At 37.1% G+C, this 23,219-nt stretch overlaps 1 protein-coding gene across 30 annotated transcripts in view; it reads right to left on the bottom strand.

Annotated features, from left to right (window-relative positions):
• The window catches only part of SOX6 (SRY-box transcription factor 6), a 672,686-nt gene that overhangs the window by 199,832 nt on the left and 449,635 nt on the right, over positions 1–23,219 (bottom strand). For all 30 annotated transcript variants that reach the window (XM_043481411.1, XM_043481400.1, XM_043481420.1 and 27 more), the window contains 2 exons: positions 12,690–12,862; positions 9,834–9,902 (listed from right to left, as the gene is read on the bottom strand). In XM_043481411.1, coding sequence (XP_043337346.1) covers positions 9,834–9,902; positions 12,690–12,862 — 242 coding nt within the window. The remainder of the gene's footprint in view (positions 1–9,833; positions 9,903–12,689; positions 12,863–23,219) is intronic.

The following is a 23,219-nucleotide window of genomic DNA, read 5'->3' as shown; positions in this document are numbered from 1 at the left end:
TGCATATGTATGTAAATATAAACATGCTAAACATGTAGTCACAAAATATGTGCATGTGCGTTTCACTGTTAGGGACTCTGAAATTATTCCTATAGCTCATACAACAATAATGATAGTGATAGATAAAATGCATTGAGCACTTAATAGAGTTTTTTTAAAATGATGATCTTTAATCCCACAGCTAGTAAGGTACTATCATTATTCATCTTTTTAGGAATTAGGAAACACAGGCTCAGAGACATGAAGTAACTTTTGTTATAGCTAGTAAGTAGCAAAACATGTCACAGAGCTAATAAGTAGTAGAACTGGAAGTTAAATCTTGATTTATTTGTCCCTGATACTTGTGCTGGTTCTAGATTACATACACTCTGAAGCAATGCATTATATTCTTTCTACCTTCTATTTATATGTACAAATCCAACTTAAAAGTACATTCAGATTCATACATTCCTCATATATATCATATTAGCCAATTTCACAGAAAAAATAATTTTAAACCACTGTCATTCACTGCTCACTTTCAACACTGCAGAAGATTGCTATAAAAACAAGTACCTATATTAAAGGTGACTGAGCCTCAGCATAGAGACCTATCACTTTTAAGCCCCTAGAAAGTACTGGGTAGGCCAAAAATGCATTTGGATCCACAGAATTTTTTGGCCAACTCAATTTATCACTAAGACGTTTATATGTAAATACCAAAAGAATTGGGCTTCCCAGGTGGCGCTAGTGGTAAAGAAGTGAAGTGAAGTGAAAGTTGCTCTGTCGTCCATGGACTATACAGTCCACAGAATTCTCTAGGTCAGAATACTGGAGTGGGTAGCCTTTCCCTTCTCCAGGGTATTTTCCCAACCCAGGGATCGAACCCAGGTCTCCCACATTGCAGACAGATTCTTTACCAGCTGAGCCACAAACCTGCCTGCTAATGCAAGAAACTTAAGACATTCGGGTTTGATCCTTGGGTCAGGAAGATCCCCTGGAGGAGGGCATGGCAACCCACTCCAGTATTCTTGCCTGGAGAATCCCATGGACAGAGAAGCCTGGCAGGCTACAGTCCATAGGACTGCACAGAGTTGGACATGACTGAAGCAACTTAGCATGCACGCACCAAAAGAATCACTCAGCCATAAATATATTTCATACCATGTTACAAAAAGATCCCAATTTTGTTCTTTTTATCTCTTTCTTTGTGAGAATGCAGCCAAAGTTGTACTAGTTCTGAGATATAAACTGATTCTAACAGCCAATCTTCTTTTTCTTTTTCTATTTAAAGATAAAGAGAGTGTAATGAGATTTTAGATGTTAGGTATTATTATCCACATTTTACAAACTGGGAAACTAAAGTGCACTAAGATTTTCATATCACAAAAAGGGCAAATGGAGATACAACCTGGAATGCTGGAAATAGTACTAGTCTAGAAGTCAAGGACAGTTGGCTTCCACTCATGGCTCTGACAACATGTAGCTTTTTAAGCCTGGATGAGTTGTTGTCTATGCCTCAGCTTCCTTGTATAAAGTAAAGGATTTGTACTAGAGAAAGAGTCCCAAAGGAATTTCAAAGAAAAACAGAAGTGGGAACTTACATATATTTGGGAACTTTTTATTTTACCAACTAAAATTACTAGAAAACAAAGAAATGAAGCACACGCCATCCATTATCACCTATGCTTCATAAAAGGAAAGGGCATTTTAATTCCAAAAAAAGAAGAAAAAGAAAAAACATAAACTTAGGGTTATTTTTATGTATAGCTTAACAGTAAACTCACTATATTGTTGTACAATAGGAATAGGTACCCACCCTACCCCTGGTCAGTGAGTGAGAGCCGTGAGGACCACTAGAGGATGTGTCCAAGTTTAACACTCTGTGAAAGCAGAAGAAGGAAAGCGGAACGAACATCTCACATCTCTCAGTGTAGTGCTGCTGCAATACTGTCTTAAAATTCCATCATTAAAGAACTATCTCTACAACCTTTGCCATATCCAAGTACCCAATTATTACTTACTTATAGTTTTATTTAAATTGACTTTTTTTTTTTTTTTTGCTTAAATACATTTATTTCAAAAGCACTACCTCAAATAGAAAACCAACAGGAAATTCAATAGAAAATCACTTGTCATACGTAAATGATAATGTAACAATAAAAATAAAAGTTTTACTTTAGTTCTAAGCACTATTGTCTCCCAAAGCTCTGAGACTAAGATCTCTCTCGCCTACAAAGAGAGAGATTAGCACAACCTAAAAAGGGTTTAAAGTGTACTAACACTAAACTGAGCCCTCAATGTAATCAGAGAGATCAAGGGAAAAAGAGCTGCTTTTTCCCTGGGGAACTGATTCAATGTTATGTAATGTCATATGCTGGCACCACCTGGATCATCCGCCCACTGGGCTCCGTACCCTCCTGCCCCTTAAGAGGTAATGCACTCTCCCACTCTTCTTTAATCCCAGAAAGAAGCAGAGGCTTTGGCTTCCTTGAATTTTCCCTGATTTGAGAAGGAGCCGGGGAGTAAAGTCTGAGAGATAAGCAGAAGTAGATAAGATACAAAAGGGAAAGTCACCTAGAGAGAGTTCAGGAAACTGAAGGATAGTGCATGAAAAGCATTGAGATTCACCATCAGGCTCTGGTCAGCTGAATGAGGTCTTTGCCGTAAGAAAATAGGTAGCAAGCTGATTAATAATTCTATATAGCAGCTAAAAGGATCTGGTTCGGTATAACTTCTTTTTATTTCTAGATCCACTCCAACTTTAACCATCTAGCATGATTAACTCACGCAGAGTTTCTAATCCACAGTAAGAATTTATATTTTTATCTAAGGCCATTGCTATTCATGAATTATAGCAGCTTTACCTATTCTTTATAATTCAGAAACTTCATTATTAAAATGTTAGAAGCAGGCTATAGAGCATCTATCATTACTTAAAAAGTTAATTCGATTACATAAAAGAAATAATTAGATTTGCATTTTTATCTTGGATTTAAACTTTCAAAGATCATAGCAGCCTGCCCATGGGCAATTAAAAACAGCATACAGAAGAGAAATAGAGGAGAGAGGGTCTGTTTTTCCTGGCTAATTCAAGATTGAAGATAGAATTACAAAATATTTTAAGGGTTTGCTGAAACTGGGGGCTAATCCTAGACTTCTAAGCTTTGTTTAGAACTCTCATTTCATTGCCAGAGTATCAGATACACATACAATGCTAATAGAAGTATCGAATTACTTTCAATGGGTTTATTTAGTCCTGTTCAGAGGCTGTTGAAAGGAGATCCCTTACCTGATCAATAACACCCCAAAAAGGACCATTTGCTAGAGCCAAAACAGGAGCAGTGTAATTGCTTTTTGTTTATCAATGCTAAATACAATTAACAAAGAGATACAACATATACAACGTAAAACAGAGGAACTACGTGAGATTCCAAGGTTCCTTACTTTCCTCAGTCTTTCTGCTGTCTGTTCAGCCAATTCCAAAAGACAATAAATGCAAGGTCCAGCTCTTAAAATTAGAGGTCAATTAGATACTAAATGATGAAGCATATCTTCAAATATATATCTATTATTATTATCCTGGCAAAAAATTAATTAACCAGGTCATGCAGGCCATGAAGGCTAATGTACAAAGTAATTATTTCTGATCTTTAGACAACTACTTCACATAAAAAGGTAGTCCTTATTCTGCTCAGCAGATACCTGAAATGCCTGTAGTTAATCATATTGAAGGAAACAAGAGGCAAGGTTTATCTCCTTAAAAGGTGAGAGTACATCTCAAGTTATTCTGTTTAATGGTTTAAGAACAATCACCTCTCTACTCATAATATTAATACGTCTACTGGTTATGTAGGAAGAAAGGAGAACACACATTTAATGGCACTCCACCACATGACAAACACATAGACGCACAAAATATGCAAACAGCACAGATGAATATATTATAATCAAAACAGAAAACACTATGTATGAAAAATACTCACATACTCCTAAAGAATAGAGTGACGCTTCAGTGAAGAGACAAACACTTGGTTGTATAAATAAGCAGCATGTATAATTAGAGCATTTAAAAGAGAAGTTTTCAGATAAGAGAAAGAGTATCTGCAAAGCAGCAGCAATGGCATTAGTTCAGGCCTTCCACAGACTGAGTTCATCATGTAATTCATGTATTAAACAGTGACTGAAAGACAATGAATATTGTATATTAATCATGCTAAGTCACTTCAGTCATGTCCGAAACATGTCTGGAAACGCTTCAGTTATTTCCTTCTTCAGGGGATCTTCTCAACCCAGGGATCAAATCCACATCTTTTATCTCTCATTGCATTGGCAAGCAGATTCTTTACCACTAGCCCCACCCGGGAAGCCCATATATTAATCATAATGATTAACAAATAACCACAAACTTCAAGTTTCACAATTTTACCCATAACAGTATATGTATATTAATTAACTGAATCACTGGCTCTGGCCCTGGAAGCCAAATGCCAAATAAAATCCCAACCAACCAGTTCCTTCATCTTTTTTTTTTTTTTCAGTTCCTTCTTAAGAGACTACTGTTGACAGGTCAGTGATGTGAGGAGAGGACACTGTCTATACAGTACACAACACAGCCACTTGAATCAATTCCAAAATTGGGGTCTAAAGAGACATGAATATACAGATCACACCATTCAGGTCTGAAAAACAGAAAGTGTCTCATAGAGATATTTTAATAAAGTGAATTCTCTTGCAAAGATTAAGTTCTAGCAACAAAATGCTGTCATTAAATATGTTTCTACTGACATTCTATCAAAACCAAAAAATATGATATGTCCATGAAGAATATCTTCTCTAGATTCTAAAACCATGACATGGTCAAATGAGGTTAGATGAATAAATATATGGATGGATCAAGAAATCAAGAGTTATAAAATATTTTCTAGTTTGCTTAGATTAGACTTATATTTAATGACTGATTAAAATGTTGTAAATATGTGCTGATATATCCAATGGATTCAAAGTGAATTTTGTTTACTAGTCAATATAATTCACAAATAAAATGCTTCAAAAGACTGACTAAGATACTATGGTGCATTGTGGGAGACAAGGAGAAAGAAATTACTGAAGCAGTTATTTGTTCTTTGGAATTAGAACAAGAGCAATATTCCCAAATTCAAGGATCCATATTCCATGATCTGTTAGTTTTGCTTTCCACAAACTTGATAAAAACTGTGCTATTTCTGTCCAGGCTAAGTTGCTTCAGTCATGTCCAACTCTTTGTGACCCTATGGACTGCAGCCCGCCAGGCTCCTCTGTCCATAGGATTCTCCAGGCAAGAATACTGGAGTGGGTTGCCATGCTCTCCTCCAGGGGATCTTCCCTACCCAAGGAGCAAACCCACGTCTCGTGTCTCCTGCACTGGCAGGTGAGTTCTTTACCACTAGCACCACTTGAAAAGCCCCATTTCTGTCCTGCAAATATAAAAAATGTCTAACTTTTTGGCCTCACATCCAGGGAATTATCTGGGAGAAATATCAATAACCTCAGATATGCAGATGACAGCACCCTTATGGCAGAAAGTGAAGAAGAACTAAAGAGCCTCTTGATGAAAGTGAAAGAGGAGAGTGAAAAAGTTGACTTAAAGCTCAACATTCAGAAAACTAAGATCATGGCATCTGGTCCTATCACTTCATGGCAAATAGATGGGGAAATAGTGGAAACAGTGTCAGACTTTATTTTTCAGGGCGCCAAAATCACTGCAGATGGTGACTGCAGCCATGAAATTAAAAGACGCTTACTCCTTGGAAGGAAAGTTATGACCAACCTAGACAGCATATTAAAAAGCAGAGACATTACTTTGTCAACAAAGGTCCTCTAGTCAAGGCTATGGTTTTTCCAGTGGTCATGTATGGATGTGAGAGTTGTTCTGTGAAGAAAGCTGAGCACCGAAGAATTGATGCTTTTGAACTGTGGTGTTGGAGAAGACTCTTGAGAGTCCCTTGGACTGCAAGGAGATCCAACCAGTCCATCCTGAAGGAGATCAGTCCTGGGTGTTCATTGGAAGGACTGATGTTGAAGCTGAAACTCCAATACTTTGGCCATCTGACTCAAAGAGCTGACTCATTTGAAAAGACACTGATGCTGGAAAAGATTGAGGGCAGGAGGAGAAGGGGACGACAGAGGATGAGATGGTTGGATGGCATCACCAACTCAATGGACATGGGTTTGGGTAAACTCCGGGAGTTGGTGATGGACAGGGAGGCCTGGCGTGCTGTCGGTCATGCGGTTGCAGAGTTGGACATGACTGAGCAACTGATCTGATCTGATCCAGGGAATTACTTACTATGTAACAGATCAGAGGAATCACCATTTTCCCCAAAGCACAAACAGAGGGATTGGAATTCACTAAGCAAATAGCCTCCTTAAAGATCTGTTGATATTAAAGAATTTTAAAAACAATTTAAAGTTATTAACCTGATTTTTTAAATGGTAAAAATTGACTCATCAAAAGTTCAAAAACACTGGTTCACAAAATCATTCATTTTACGATTTCATCATGGCTTAAAGACCATGCATGCATGCTAAGTCACTTCAGTTGTGTCTGACTCTGTGACCCTTTGGACTCTAATCTGCCAGGCTCCTTTGTTCATGAGATTTTCCAGGCAAGAATACTGAACTGGACTTCCATGCCCTCCTCTAGGGGACTTTCTGACCCACGGATGAAAACCATGTCTCTTGGGTCTCCTGCATTGGCAGGCGTGTTCGTAACCACTAGTCCCACCTGGGAAGTCCACATAGTCTTAAAAGTATCTCTTTAAAAATGTAGTTATAATTTACCAATGTGAAATTACATTAAAATTATATTCAAGGAAAAAATACACAAATGAAATAATTTCTAACTACATATACAGAATAAGTTTTGAATGACTGCAAATAAAAAAAATAAGCTCAAGGACTTTTTATAATACTATCTTAATCCTGCCTTTTCCTATTGCTAATGAAGAATTCTGCCTTTCAATGTGTGCAAATCATTCAGGTTTTCATTTGTTTACATTATTATAGACCCAGACGTGTTTGTGTGTGGTTGCTATAATAGGTTAGACACTCTTTCCTTTCTTTTTATTACAGTTTGCAAATTCCAAAGCAACAAGTACTAATTCAGAAGTCAGCATTCTGAACTCCAAGTAAAGAACAATCTTGAACGTAATCACCTGATACTTAGGATCTATGGCCAATTGCCAAGGCTTAATCTTGCTGACCCTGTTAGGAAATAAATTCTAGAATACAAGATTTTAAAAGAAGGAAAAAGGTAAAACTTGGGATCTCAAATTGTCACTGTATTCATTCAGTTTTAGAAGAGAAGTTACGTTTTGTATTTATTATCTTATTTTAATCTCTGTTTTGTTTTTAAAAGAGACATGTTTCTTCATGATAGAAAAATGTTTGAAGCATTCCTTAAATCTCATATTTTGCTCAAATTAAAATGAGTCCAACAAAAGTCTCTCTCTTAAGTTTGATCATGCCTATAGCTGGCCAAAAACCTTATTTGAAAATACAGTTAACCCATTTCCCTTCCAAAAAAATAACTAAAATTCTGAATATTAAATACATGCTTTGTGTCAGAGATGAATATGTTTTGGGTAAGGAGTGTTTTCCAGTATTTGAAAAATTCTTTGAATGGTGTTATACTCGATTAGATAAACACTGACAAGATATGCAGTGAAGCAGTAGCTCAGGACAGATTAAACTGGAAATACAGATTATTGCCTCCTCTTTTCTTAAAAAATAAAATATGAATTCTTATTACAAAAAATCCCATATTTCTAAAATTAATGTAACTATTTTGAGTCTGTCTATGATTTTTATAGTTTATACTGCTGAGATCAGGCCTGATTGGCTTCAATTTTTAAAAATTTAAACAACGAGAAATATGTATAAAATTTAAAGCAATTGAACTTCTATTAAAACACTTGAAAAACCAATACTCTTGTCTTCTCAAATTGAATATTCTGATGAATAATATTTTAAGATCATGTTCTAGTTTCCTGAAAAAGATTTCAACTCATATAATCGTTATGACCATAGAATCATATGTAATCAATAAATGCCTATAATATTTCACAAAGATAATTTGAACTAATTTTGTTGCTGTTCATCTGAGATCCTCAGTACCACAGGCACACATCAGTTAAGACATCCAGTTAATGCAAGCAACTTTGGACTGAGAAGTGAAATATATTCAAAACAAATAACGAAGTAGGTAATAAAGAGGTAGTAAAAACATTAATAATAAGTAACTGATATGAGAACATCTCAGGGAATTTCTTCCATTTCTGCTTTACAAATAGGAGAAACAGAGAATACTCTAAACAATCAGGTTATTTAACACCTACCAAGTTCTTAGAGAGGGATCTAGAGAAAAATGTAGGAAGCCACAGGCTAAAAATCTTGACCTTAGCAGTGGGAGACATACTGAAAATTCTAATAAGGGCAGAGCAAGGGAACACCTGGACAGTTATTTAATTAAGGATCTCAGCATGAGTCATAAGATATCAGGATAAGAAATTATTCCAAGATTTAATTAATAAAGTTTGACTGTCCAAAATGCCAGAGACATACTATCTACTCTATTATGTTCGGATTCATTATTTTGAAACATATAGACTTGATTATGGAATAAAGAATCAGAACTAATTAAAACAACAACAACAAACACTAGTTAAAACTTCCTAGTAAAGATGGACAAAGTGCCAAATTAGGTACAAATACTTCTTCAGGTACCAAATCAGTATTTTTAATTCAGTGGCTACTACCCAGAACACTCAGTGTGACTACACAATGATGCAAAGATCTAAATCATTGACTTTCATTGGTAAGGTGAAATAAGTTATAACTTTATGTAAATGATTTTTAAAAACATAGGAAGGTGTAATACTAATCCCAAGGAAAGGACTAATATAATTCAGAATATTGTGCCCCAACTAGGCTGAATAATATATCCCAGTATAGAAAATATCTACAACAACCAGGAGAAACCCAGAGGCTGTGGTGGGGACATGTAACTCTGGGATCAGTATGCCTGAGGTTTAATCACCAGACAACCAATTGTTTACTCTAAGGCTTTCTAGAAGTCACACACCCACCTATGGGCATATCCGAAAATGGAGATCACTTCCCTTACCTATGTCAAATAGCTGTTAGTTGAATTAACCGTCAAATATCTAACGAAATAACAGAAACCAGAATTCTTTCTCAGGCCACTGTAATTATGATCTCTATATTGTGTTACCCTGCCACAAAAAAAAAAAAGAAAGGAAGAAAGAAAAGGAATAAAAAAAAGAAATTTCTAAATTATAAGCTTCTTGAAGACAATTACTAATCTTTATATTCCTTTCAGCATCTAGCAGAAATGCAATTAATATCTTAATTATTATCAACCTTTTCCTAGATCATAAGATTCTTCTCATAATTGACCCAATCAGACATCCTAACAAGCAAATAAACATAAGCCTCTATCCATGATACTATCAGATGGTAAACTACAGAGCAAGTAGTTTTGTGGCAATAAAACTAGCATGAGTATGCAACCTTGGAAACCATTATGTTTTCACTAGGTTGTATTAGTCAAATGGCAGATGGTAAAAAAGGTAAGGTTTATCCTGCTTGTGCATCACATCGGAAAAGAATGCTTAGACTTCCACCAAGTCGATATTTCCTACATCCACTTATACAACTGTGTACAACATCCTTGAATAAAAGCCCTATTGGTGCTGTTTATAAGAGAAGGGTGCATTTGCAGCATTTTAAATTCCATTTTCAAGGAGGAAAGTATCTAAGTATAATCAGACAAGAGTAATAAATACACAGACCTGGATCTGTTGTTGCAGAAGATTAATTTTGTGCTGCTGTTGCAGAAGTTGCTGCTGTTGTCTTGCAATCTATCAGAAATAAAATGTCATTAAGTTAAAATGAAATGCTTACACCTTTGCCATTACCTGAGGGACATCTGGTACTACAATAATGTTTTATTGTACTTCTAATATGAAAGAATTCCTATAAAATGAGAGAGGCAGAATCAGAAAGTTGGAGAGAAGGGAAATATTTCAAACAGGTGCCATCTCTCTGCTTACCCCTAAATCTTGACCTGTACATGAAAACTACCCCTCTTGTATTACATTTGTGAGCAGTTCATCTATATCTGCACTTGTCATCTGGAAAGAATGGGAGTTTCAAAATCTGATCCTTGGAGAATAAAGACAGGAAAACTCTGGCTACATGTTTCTGAGGAGTTTAATTTGGATTTAAAAAGTAAAATTCATAAGGAAAGACATGAAAGAACTTTCTATTACTTAATACATGGCCTACTTTGGTGAGACCTTTTCTACTGTAAAAATTTTTAGAACTGATAATGCTTACAAATATTGTCAGGGAATTTCAAAAGAAAAAAAACATTAAAAAACAAAAACTTTTATCTTTTTTATTGCTGATGTAATGTGTAATGTACAAAGCATTTTTTTAAAAAACAAAATTTCATATTTATTCACATCTTTTTTATTGTAATGTGTTAGTTTTATTGTACAGGATCCACATATAAGTTTTGTATTCCCTTGCTTCATCCAACAAATTCAACACCTTAACGTGTCATCTGGTCTATAAAAAAAAACATTAACCACTTAATGCAAGCCCCATTGAAGACTGAATCTTCCCCTCAGGAGAGCAAAGAACTTCTTTAGGATAATAGTGTTTACTATAAAACATGAGTTAGGTGTCAGGCTGCTTATTACCTCAAAATCTGAGCTGCTGGAGCTTGAAACCCATGGGAATGCCCCTTAGTGAGAACACACTCACTGCCAACCTAGGAAGCCAGAGAAAAAAATGGCCAGAAAGCTCTTAGGATGACTTGGTTTCATGATGCCTATAGGCAAGAGTTATGCTCTCCCTATTTCTTCTATTTCCAAAACATTCTAAAATGGACAGTGTTGGAAATGAGTGTGAATTACCCCTCAGCTGTATACTTCCTGAGTCTTTTTGATATTTTAGCCTAGAGTAGAGGGAAATACCCAAACTACATTCTTTTCAGCAGAAGATGACAAATAGCAGTCTGCCCCCAAATATGGCTTAATGGTTTCTGGTGATGACTGGTTCATACTAGAAGTTATGATAAAGCTGCCCCTAACATAGGCTACAGTTTAAGAAATGGGACCACTCCTCCCCAAAGCTTTAGAAGCAAAATGGAAATAGCATTTAATCAGGTTGAAAAGGCTCACTCTGCTTATCACCATTCAAATCAGAATTGGACAACTCTGCACCTCTAGGTATACAAGCTGGATCTCTGAATATTTATTCCCTCTTAGCAATCCAGTGAAACACCGCTAGACATCTAATATTGATGGTCCCTCCTAAATGATAAAGTGCTGCATAGAAATGCGTCCAAAACACCACAGTGCAATTACCATCATCCACTCTCGACGTGTGGGTTTGACACAGTGAAGTATGGTACATAAGCACCATGTGGCTCAAATTCTGAATTTTATTTGCCAATCGGTTGAGCTACATGCTCGCTTCATTGAGCATGACAACCTAGTTTTAAGTGTCATTTAATTTTCATTTTGAAATATAATTACAAAGTGTTCACTGTAAGATATCACTCGTCTGCAAATGTGTCAAGATTAATTTGTGCTAGCTTATTCACAAGTGTCAATAGTTAATTACTGTGTCATCTCTGGATGGCTAAATGACATTCTAACTTCTGATTTTTTACAGTGTTCCTTTATGTTATTTTCCATTAGGGGCTGAGTCCATATTCCTACATGTGGGCAAATATTCAAGCATATAAAATACCAGACGTCACAACTCATTAAAATCAACAGAGCATATATTGCTCTATATACCCCTATAAAATACATTTAACTGAAAAGATAATTCCAGTAATAATGTCAGATTCCTAAAAACTGCACATTAATTTGGATCTGTCTGATCTAAAGCATCAGGGACCACTTTATAGGATCCTTGTTGTTAGATTAATGTACTCTTATGAGTCAGGAAAAACATTTGGGAAAGTGATTTATTTTTTAAAAGATACACACTTAAACTTTGCTATTTTTCTTCCTTCTCACTTCTAAATCAATGAAGTCAAATTCTTCCAGGAGCCATGTGTTAATTTGTTTTTAATGATTTACCTATGCTAAAGAGAGTGACCATATAATTTATCAGCCTAGCCAGGACAACTTTCACAGGTGGAAGAGGGGAGTATTAATAATTACTCTGGAAAACATACATTAATCAGAGCTATTCTGGAAAAACTGAGACGTGTAGTCACCCTACCTTGAACCAGTAAGTTAAACGATTCTCAAAGTTTTTCTAGACCAGGATCTTCTTTTACTGGATGAGAATAAGAGGTCCAGAGAGAAGCGATTTACTCATGGTTAAGTGACACTGGGGATATATGTGATACCTACATGAACAAGTACCCCAGAGTACTTAATCAAATCCAAATGTTCTGGAACAATGTTATCATTTCAGTTATGACCAGTTGCTATTATGCCTCTCTTTGTCCTCCACATATCCCCTCAGTATTCTCAACGACCCTGGATTTCCAGAAGGCTTCTTTCTTTCCTTGTCTTTTTTTAGGAAGGCTTATGACAAATAAACCAATCAATGTGATTACTCTCTGAGCTTGGCACATCCCACATCTCCAGTTCATCAGCTCCTTTTGCAGGGCTCACCTGTTCTTGCTGTTGGCGAGCAAGGTCCATTTGCTGCCGTTGTTTCTCAATTTGTGAGGCTGCCAGTTTCTTCTGTTCATCATGCGCTGCCAGGAGCTGCTCCCGTAAGCTGATCAGCTGGGTAATCATGGTGGAGAGCTGCCGTTCCTTTTCTGCCAGGCTCTCAGGTGTACCTGAAATGGAAGTGAAAAGATATCTCACAAGTTTGAGAAGATTCTGAATGAATTAGGGAAGTGAGTGGGTAGGCAGATTTAGAAAGGGACTGCTCTAAGATACAAATATCTGGGACAATAACTGGAGGTCACTGTGAGTGCAAGAACTCTATGGAGTAGCAAAGGAATGAGCACTAGGGTTAGTCATTGCCCTGCCAAGAAAAAGGACTGTTGCCAATAAAATACTCACTCCTCCCTCTTTTTCTTTAAAACAAAACAGAACAGAACAAACTACTCCATTCTCTCCCTTTCACCACATTTCCCTTCCCTCTCCACCCAAATCTATCTTGTCAAGCTAGGAAACTTATGCTATTTAGTACCAAAGATTAGAAACTATAGGTTGTATTAATATTCTATAATCACCTCTACCCTCAATGACTAACAGAGAATATAAGACAGGGTAGGTACTTAATAAATGTTATTTCAGTACTTTTCTGATCACTGCCCTCATGAAATTTTTCTATAGTGCAAAGATCTATCTCTGAAGCTTAGAAGTCAGAGGTCTCTCTTGGCTATGGGACCAGGGACAGAAAGAGGAAAAAAATAAATAAATAAAACTGTCTTGCCTCAGGTGACAATGAAACTGATTTTTTTTTCCTCCTGTGACGGGTTCAAGCTAAAGTCCCCAAGTTCATCCTTAAAGGCAAAAATATTGCTTGGGGGGCTCACTCACCCCTTTGTCATTTGTCATTCTTCAAAGGGAAAAAACACATTCAAGGTTGAAAAGGTTATGATGTCACTGCACACTTATGGTATGCACTAATGGTGCTGAGCAGTCTATTTATGGGCAAATTGCACAGCTCTCCTAAGTAAAGGGTACAGAATCCTTTTGTGACTCGAAATTAGAGCATTTTACTGTAGTATAAGATAAGAATTTCAACCCACTGTATTTGAGCACACAGGTTTCATTATGAAGAAATGATCTATGCTTTGAAAGCTTTTCAGAAAGATGCCACCAGCTGTCAAAAGAGATAAAGATTGCCAATTTTTGTGTGTGTGGAACAGGAGACTTCCAATCTCCTTATGAAATTCCCCTCATTTCTGCTAAGAAAGCACTAGGACAATCTGAGAAACTGAACATATTTTAATTAGCAAAAGACCTATTTTTTGAGTGGGCCCATGGGAAAAGGGAGCCTTCAAAGGATGTTGGCTAGCCCTTACTAATATATGATTCTCACAAGATAAGACCTGATGTCAGTTGAGAAGCTATAATATTTAGGATTACTTTGGTATTAGTGCCAATTCATGTCCTTAAAAATAAATAAGTAAACACATAACTAAATAAACTGTCAATGTTCCATAATCCTTAAAGATTTATTGAGCTGAAAGGTGGCCTAAAATCAAAATTAAAAGAAAAATAAGATAGTGAAATGATATTAGAAAATGTACTTCACTGATGGAAACAAATTCTATATCTCAAAGATTGTAACCAGTTGTTCTTTCTAGCTAAAGAGAATGATTTTTATAAATGAGTTTTTATTTCAGCAATAGGAATCTAAGCCTAGTGAGAGAAAGAACTTCTTGATCCAGAAATATTAAAATACAAAATCAGGTTCCTGGAAGGGATCATAAAATCTCTTCCAAAGTAAAACAAGCTCAACTAATATAGATGTTAATGATATATAGGAATGAGGAGATATAAAACAAGTATGAAATTTACTTACTCATTTCATTAAACTTTAATTAAAGAATATTTCCTGAATCTCAGGTACTATATCAAGAACCAAGGATACAGATACTATAGCAAGTAAAAGCAGACAGTTTCCTACTCTCACCCTCATCAAGTAATCACACATATAAGTGTTCAGTTCAGTTCAGTCCTCAGTCGTGTCCAACTCTTTGCAACCCCATGAATCGCAGCACACCAGGTCTCCCTGTCCATCACCAACTCCCGGAGTTCACCCAAACTCATGTCCATGGAGTCGGTGATGCCATCCAACCATTTCATCCTCTGTTGTTCCCTTCTCCTCCTGACCCTAATCCCTCCCAGCATCAGGGCTTTTTCTAATGAGTCAACTCTTCGCATCAGGTGGCCAAAGTATTGGAGTTTCAGCTTCAGCATCAGTCCTTCCAATGAACACCCAGGACTGATCTCCTTTAGGATGGACTGGTTGGATCTTCTTGCAGTCCAAGGGACTCTCAAGAGTCTTCTCCAACACCACAGTTCAAAAGCATCAATTCTTCGGCACTCAGCTTTCTTCACAGAACAACTCTCACATCCATACGTGACTACTGGAAAAATCATAGCCTTGACTAGATGGACCTTTGTTGGCAAAGTAATGTCTCTGCTTTTTAATATGCTGTCTAGGTTGGTCATAACTTTCCTTCCAAGGAGTAAGCGTCTTTTAATTTCATGGCTGCAATCACCATCTGCAGTGATTTTGGAGCCTAAAAAAAATAAAGTCTGCCACTGTTTCCACTGTTTCCCCATCTATTTGCCATGAAGTGATGGGACCAGATGCCATGATCTTAGTTTTCTGAATGTTGAGCTTGAAGACAACTTTTTCACTCTCCTCTTTCACTTTCATCAAGAGGCTCTTTAGTTCTTCACTTTCTGCCATAAGGGTGCTGTCATCTGCATATCTGAGGTTATTGATATTTCTCCCGGCAATCTTGATTCCAGCTTGTGCTTCTTCCAGCCCAGCATTTCTCATGATGTACTCTGAACGTAAGTTAAATAAGCAGGGTGACAATATATAGCCTTGACATACTCCTTTTCCTATTTGGAACCAGTCTGTTGGTCCATGTTCAGGTCTAACTGTTGCTTCCTGACCTGCATATAGGTTTCTCAAGAGGCAGGTCAGGTGGTCTGGTATTCCCATCTCTTTCAGAATTTTCCACAGTTTACTGTGATCCACACAGTCAAAGGCTTTGGCATAGTCAATAAAGCAGAAATAGATGTTTTCCTGGAACTCTCTTGCTTTTTCGATGATCCAGCAGATGTTGGCAATTTGATCTCCGGTTCCTCTGCCTTTTCTAGTCTACAACTAAATAAGAATTATAAACAGGACAGATACTTGCTGGGAGGTTTAACCAAGTCTGGAAGGATCAAGACTCAGGAAGGTATGCCTGAAAAAGTATCAGTAATAAGTTAACAGAAACATGAAGAGTTAACTACTCAAAGAGCTGTAGGGTGGTCAAGAAGTTATTCAGTAGGAGAAAACAACACAGACAAAGGCTCTGTGAGGTGCCAGGTGGTGGTGGAGAGTGTCAGTGTATGTTTCAGAAATTGAAAGAAGGTAGTAAAACTTAGGTAAAAACAAACAAAAAAACAAAGGAGAGTAGAGTACTAAATGAGGCTAGAGAGGTAGGAAAAGGTCACACCATTCAGCTCCTTACAGACCGTGCTGGATGAACTTCATATTTATTCTAAGAAAATTTCGAAATCACTAAAATATTTTAAACAAAAGATGATGTTGGCATTCTGGCTATAGTGTGTAGAATAGTTTGGGAGTTATTAGAACAGATAAATGGGATATATGCACATTTTATTACATATTTTTTGTATGTAACAACAACATTCTGAACTAACAACATTCTGATTTACCTGTAATTTTTTTGCTATACATACATCTTGATGAAGTGAAAAAGCTGGCTTCAAGCTCCACATTCAGAAAACTAAGATCATGGCATCCGGTCCGATCACTTCATGGCAAATAGATGGGAAATAGTGGAAACAGTGGCTGACTTTATTTTTCAGGGCGCCAAAATCACTGCAGATGGTGATTGCAGCCATGAAATTAAAAGACACTTACTCCTTGGAAGGAAAGTTATGACCAACCTAGATAGCATATTAAAAAGCAGAGACATTACTTTGTCAACAAAGGTCCATCTAGTCAAGGCTATGGTTTTTCCAGTAGTCATGTATGGATGTGAGAGTTGGACTATAAAGAAAGCTGAGTGCCGAAGAATTGATGCTTTTGCACTGTGGTGTTGGAGAACTCTTGAGAGTCCCTTAGACTGCAAGGAGATCCAACCAGTTCATCCTAAAGGAAATCAGTCCTGAATATTCATTGGAAGGACTGATGCTGAAGCTGAAACTCCAATACTTTGGCCACCTGATGCGAAGAGCTGACTCATGCGAAAAGACCCTGATGCTGGGGAAGATTGAGGGCAGGAGGAGAAGGGGACAACAGAGGATGAAATGGTTGGATGGCATCACCGACTCAATGGACATGGGTTTGGGTGAACTCTGGGAGTTGGTGACAGACAGGGAGGCCTGGCGTGCTGCAGTTCATGAGGTCGCAAAGAGTCAGACACGACTGAACGACTGAACTGAACTGAACATGTATGAGGTGAGTTAAGAGAACACTTACTGGACACTGGTAAAGTTACTGTGACATAATTCTTTGTTAATAAAGAAGAGCATTCACAGGAAATTTGGGGCAAGGACCAGTAGAAGAGTTGGATCTGGCAGTTAGCTTCCTCAGTAAAGACTGGAAAATTTTCTCTTCTCTGCTAGGTTAAACTACATCTTTTCCAAAACCTTTAATATATTTCCCTTTCTTCCCTGCATAGGAAACAGAGGAGCTAAGGATAACATATAAATGACTTCTTAACCTTTTCTTTTCAAGGTGAAGCTAACAGATCCATAAATGAATAGATGCTTCCAATACTAACAGACATGTATACCTGAATTTACAGAGAAACATGATTTAACTGAATCTTTTTACAAATCAGCATGCTACACAAGTTGTTTAATTGTAAAACTTCAATGATATCTAAATAAGTCTTTCATTGACCTTAAAAAGATACGTGTTTAAGAAGAAAACAAGCCACAATCAGTATATTTATATTGAAAAATTAGGTGCACATATAAGGCTAATGTTATCTTATCCTTAAATCTGAGAAGCATGTATATATTTTGAATAGGTGTGAGTGGCATGACAAATGCAGTTTGAATGAAACATAGTAGTATAACAAATTTAAAATTGCTCCTGAAATGGGAAATATACATGTGGATATATATGTGTACACACACACATATTAGCCTGTACATTTAGATAATATAAGCTCTTATATAATGTAAACTGATTTCTAGTTTTGTGGCTCAGTGGTAAAAGAATCCACCTGCCAATGCAGGAGGAACAGGAGCTGCCAATTTGATCCCTAGGTCAGAAAGATCCCCTGGAGAAGGAAATGGCAACCACTCCAGTATTCTTGCCTGGAGCATTCCATGGACAGAGGAGCCTGACGGGCTACAGTCCACAGGGCTGCAACGAGTTGGACACGACTGAGTGACAGCGCGCACACACACGTATGTAGGACTATACATACATATGCGTGTAGTCATTCTTCTGTTCTATACCCATTGTATTTGTTCATATGTAGTGGTTTAAACTCAAGTATCTAAATCCGTGGTGCTGGATTTTTGTTTTAATTAACAGCAAATGTGTATGCAGCTATAATAAAAATAATATCAAGTCTAAATCACACTGACTAATCAACCTGCAAGCACGAGTTACTTCATCTCAAAAATACTAGTTTAACTGAACGTGAAACTTTGCCATAGCAAAGGAACTAACAACTGCCAGCGTTATTTAAAAGTAGACAATTTAATAAGACATAGTGGGGCAACCTAACTACATATTAAGTAAAGCAAATAACCCTATAGAATGCTCTTAGAAGGTAGTCTAACTCTATGTAGGAAATCTTGTCTCACATTACATTTTGAGGTTTGATCAAATCAACTTAGAAAAAAAGTAGATCAGATCCTGAGGATCTGCCCAGGCCAGCAGAGGTCATCAGTAGCTGCCTACATCATCTGTTTCTCATCTCCAGGCTCTCTTAAAATGATTCTTAAAACCACTGCCAGAAAATAGTCTCTCCATAAAAGCAGAAGTAGTTTCATAAACTGAAAAAAAGGAACCAGCAAAAAAAGCTTCCGTACACAGCTTCTCTACAAGTTAGGGCACCAGCTTTTATCCACTATCACACACACACTGCGCCTGACACTCTTTGCAGTAAACTGTATTCTCCAACTGGAAAGACAATGCAATAGGGTTTTTGTTGTGTGTGTGTGTGTGTGTGTGTGTGTGTGTGTGTGTGTGTGTGTTTTTCATGGGGTCGTCTTTATCCCCAAACCACATCTGTCTTGAGTTTCTCTCAGATTAGTCAGGTGGATCAGTGCTCCCCAGGGCCTGCTCCAGCTGAAGTATTTTAATTTGACTAAACACCTGATTTATTTTATCTCTCCGATGAGAAAGGCAGTTTGTCTTAATAGAGCCTGTCAGCCCACAGTCCCATTCACAGCAATTTACAGGCAGCCAGGGACGCTGAAGAGAAGAGTGCCGTGATTCTGTATTTTATCCTCCTCCAGAAAGCACCTAAAAGCAGCTATTCACTGCTACTGCATGTGGCATTTTAGAACTGAATTAGCTTTTTATTCAAGTAACTACACTTGTTGTGAATAGCTTATCTGTAAAATTGCTACATTCACTACTGATTTTATTAACCTTTGGCTCTATCACAAAATGGTCTTCAGTTAGGAAAGACCTTTAAAATTGACACATTTTTTTCTTAGGGGCCTCTATTCCAGTGACTTCAGATTTACTGAGTTTGATCCATTGAATTCTTTACCAGTTGTACTTAAAATTTTGAGTCTCAATAGGAAGTCAATAGTGTGTAAATAAGGAAACACTTTTCAAAATGTAAATACAGCAGCAATTTCCCTCATCAAAAGTTTTCAAATACCATCTTTCACCATAACAGTTTCAAAATCAGCCCTCTAGCCTTTTTTGGTCATAATCAGAAGAAGTTGAAAAAAAAAAATTAACTAAAATAGACTCTTTATTTTAAACTTTGCAAAGTATAACTACCTGTCCCTAGGTACAAAGCCAATAGAGAAATTCAAAATAGATGGGAATTTAGGTAAAATAATAAGACAATTAGGACAAATCCTTTCTTCATATAGAATAAAAAATTAAAAATCAAGTGTTTTTTTTTTTTTAACATCAGCTCCTAAAAGTTAGTATCACAATCTGCTAGTTAATTTTGCCCATGTGAAATATACATAATTACAATCAGTGGTGCTAGAAATAAGACTGGGCATTGGGAAGTCCCTAAAGATTCCACATCTGGATATGGGAGGCACCTTGCAGACAGCACTTTAATAAATGGATGTGCCTCACCTCTTTTACAATATTCCCCTATCTAGGACTTCTAAAATATAAAAATCTTAAACAGGTCACTCACTTAATATCTGTCCTCTGAAAGTGGATCACTGCTGTATGGTGATGACTAAGTTTTTTCTAATGAGAAAACCCAGAAACACAACAGTGGAAAGAGAGACAGAGAAAATTAGAAATGCGAGGGGGGATTGGTAGAAAAAGAAAGAGAGAAGGCCGAAGGGGAGAAACTAAGAGGGAAGTAGAGAGAGAGGGAAAGAGAACAAGCAAGGACAGCTAAATTAAGTTTTGTGAATTTCTCTGCATGTTTTTTATTTCTTCATATTTACAAAATGAGGGGTAGCAGTGCTAAAACACAAAGTCTACCAAGTCAAATAAAACTAATATTAACAAATTAGTTTGGCATTATCTAGAAATGTGTCCTAGCAAATTTAAAATAAGACTTCTACCTAACCATTCTTTATTGGATCACATACTACTTTAATATAGTTAATAGGATTAAAGAGCAAAATTACAAGAAGTCTAGGTTTGAACAGTGTGTTTGGAATGATGGGGAGAGGTGGCAGTAACACTGGAGAGGAATTCTGATAGATAAATACTTTTCCATATCAATCCTGGAAAGGATTAAAGAATTTAACAATAATTCCAAGCAGCATCAATCACAGAACTCAGTCAACAATCCAGAAAGATTTTAAATTAAGTTGAAAAGAAAAGCTCTTGAGAGTCAATTCCCTGGTTAGTTCTAATTTTTTTAAATGGACATTGTCTGAGAAGAAAGACAAAATACAATGCTAGTCATAAAAGAAGGCCGCATTTGATCTTTTCTGCCCACAGGTAACCTGGTTAAACTGTGGCATCTCAAACTGCAGCCTCCTCACACATCACATGGGCTGTGATGTCTCTACTTCACAAGCTCAGTCCACCATTTAGCACTGGCCTTTTTGATACAGCGTTCTTTTAAATGTCACAAAATAGAACAGCAGAAAGTCAACAAAAATAAATAGGGTAAGCTGAAGAAAATAACAATCCGTCAGAAGGTCCCCTGATAAAAGTTACTTTGTGGTGACTGCCCAGAAAGGAACCCCTGTCCCAGTACACCAGCAGCTAATTTGAGTTCTAAAAGCTTTCCACTCTAAAGGGCCCCAGTGCATCATAAAGATAAAGGATTTCAGTACAAAACCACCACAAAGACCTCTATTATCTTATCAGTCTTTGGTTACAACAGCTGAACCAATATGACTAAATTCTGAATGACTTTTTTCAAAAGAGTAAAATACTGGAATTTCTTTGTTTTCTCATCAGTCAGCTATTGTCATTGCTCCCATATGCTACTATCCACTACTTAGTAAATAAAAAGTTTCATAAATGCAGCAATTGTGCTCTTAGGAATCACTTAGGGACCACCACACAGGAAGTGTGGCTCATGGATCGAGGTACAGGCTGTTTTTTTTTCCCTCACCCAATGTATGAGAATTTTCTTCTTAAAATGTAAACACTCACTTAAAATGTCATTAAAATTTTACTGTGTATGAGCAAGAGAAGGACACCCAGCAACTCCTAAATTAAGTTCAACTCTCCTGGAATAGATTCCAGGCACACTCACCTCTCCTTTAGTTTCCTCTCTCTCTAGCTGCAAAAGGAAGTCTATTCCTGGATCAACTGAGGTCTATTCATGTCGCAGATCCCAAAAGAGTAAGAACAATCCATGGAATTCTGCCATCTAGGCTCCTAACCTCACAGCTGGGTCTTTAGCCCATTGTGCTTTATTAGCTCATCCTTTCAGGGTCTGGAAATGAAGGTATCCTGAAATATCTCTCCTTGAGCATGATATGCTCTCATCACATTATTGTTCTCAATGGATAATAACTGGTCAATGGCTACATCTTCACAATGCACACATAAAAAGAGTAATTTCTGATCTTTCTTAAATGCAAAATTCTTTGGTCCTTTGGGGGGAAAAGTAAAAAAAAAAAAAAAATATTGCCAACATGCATTATAGGATCGGCTCTTTCTCCAGAAGCTCCATCAGAGTTAGAGGAAAGGAAAATAAGGATTAAGAAAAATAAACCAAGGTATTTAACAAAGTATTGTCTTAAAAGATTTTATGTGATAGCTAATTTAATTATCATTCTAACCACTAAGGAGCTTCCTTGGTGGCTCAGATGTTAAAGAATCTGCCTGCAATGTAGGAGACCCATGTTTGATCCCTGGGTCAGGAAGATCCCCTGGAGAAGTGGATGGCTTCTCACTCCAGTATTCTTGCCTGGAAAAATGCCATGGGCAGAGGAGCGTTGTGGGCTATAGTCCTTGGGGTCACAACGCTGAGTGACTTCTGAGTGACTAACACAAATGTTGCATTATTTTCATTTCACAGATGAAAAACTAACTACTAAAAGTAAAGAAACTTGACCAATTCAGACCATTTGAACAGATTTGAATTCAGGTCTTCTGATTCTTAATCCAAGGAAGTCTGGAGCCTAAGGGAAAGCTAGCTATTATATCTTTCCTTGCCTCACACTTAAAATACATTATAGGAAATTTCTAAAAGTTAGGAGCAATGCTCTAAGGGACCTAGAATTTTAATATCACATAAGGCTTTGAAAGTGAATGTTGTGGCCAGTTAGCTCAGTTGGTTAGAGTGTGGTGCTAATAACACCAAGGTCGTGGGTTTGATCCCTTTATGGGCCAGAATAACTTTTGGGCTTCCCTGGTGGCTCTGATGGAAAGAATCTGCCTGCAATGCGGGAGACTAAGGTTCGATCTCTGGGTCAGGAAGATCCCTTGGAGGAGGGCATGGTAACCCACTCCAACATTCTTACCTGGAAAATCCCATGGACAGAGGAACCTGGTGGGCTATTGTCCATGGGGTCACAAAGAGTCTGACATGACTGAGCAACTAACACACATGGCTTAGAAATATACAATTTCTTAGAAAGGGTTTCTTTACAAAATGAGAAGCCTATCTTTTAGATAGGCTAGGCAATTAGAATACCAAGGAGTTGAGCAAATTGAACTTTGATACCTTACAGATTAAAAACAGATCATGATATTAAGTAATATACCTGGAGTTACTTAGGAAATTAGCACCTAGCCTGGCAGTCAAGATCCTCTGTTATGTTTATTCTCCAAACCTATTTTCCCTTAGTCCCCTCAATGAGCATATGACTTCCTGGTTCCAAACAAATACAAGA

This window comes from Cervus canadensis, chromosome 11 (assembly GCF_019320065.1).
Source record: "Cervus canadensis isolate Bull #8, Minnesota chromosome 11, ASM1932006v1, whole genome shotgun sequence".
NCBI classification, from domain to species: domain Eukaryota; kingdom Metazoa; phylum Chordata; class Mammalia; order Artiodactyla; family Cervidae; genus Cervus; species Cervus canadensis.
The sequence above is the reverse complement of the archived record's forward strand: the minus strand, read 5'-3'. Positions and strand labels throughout refer to the sequence as shown.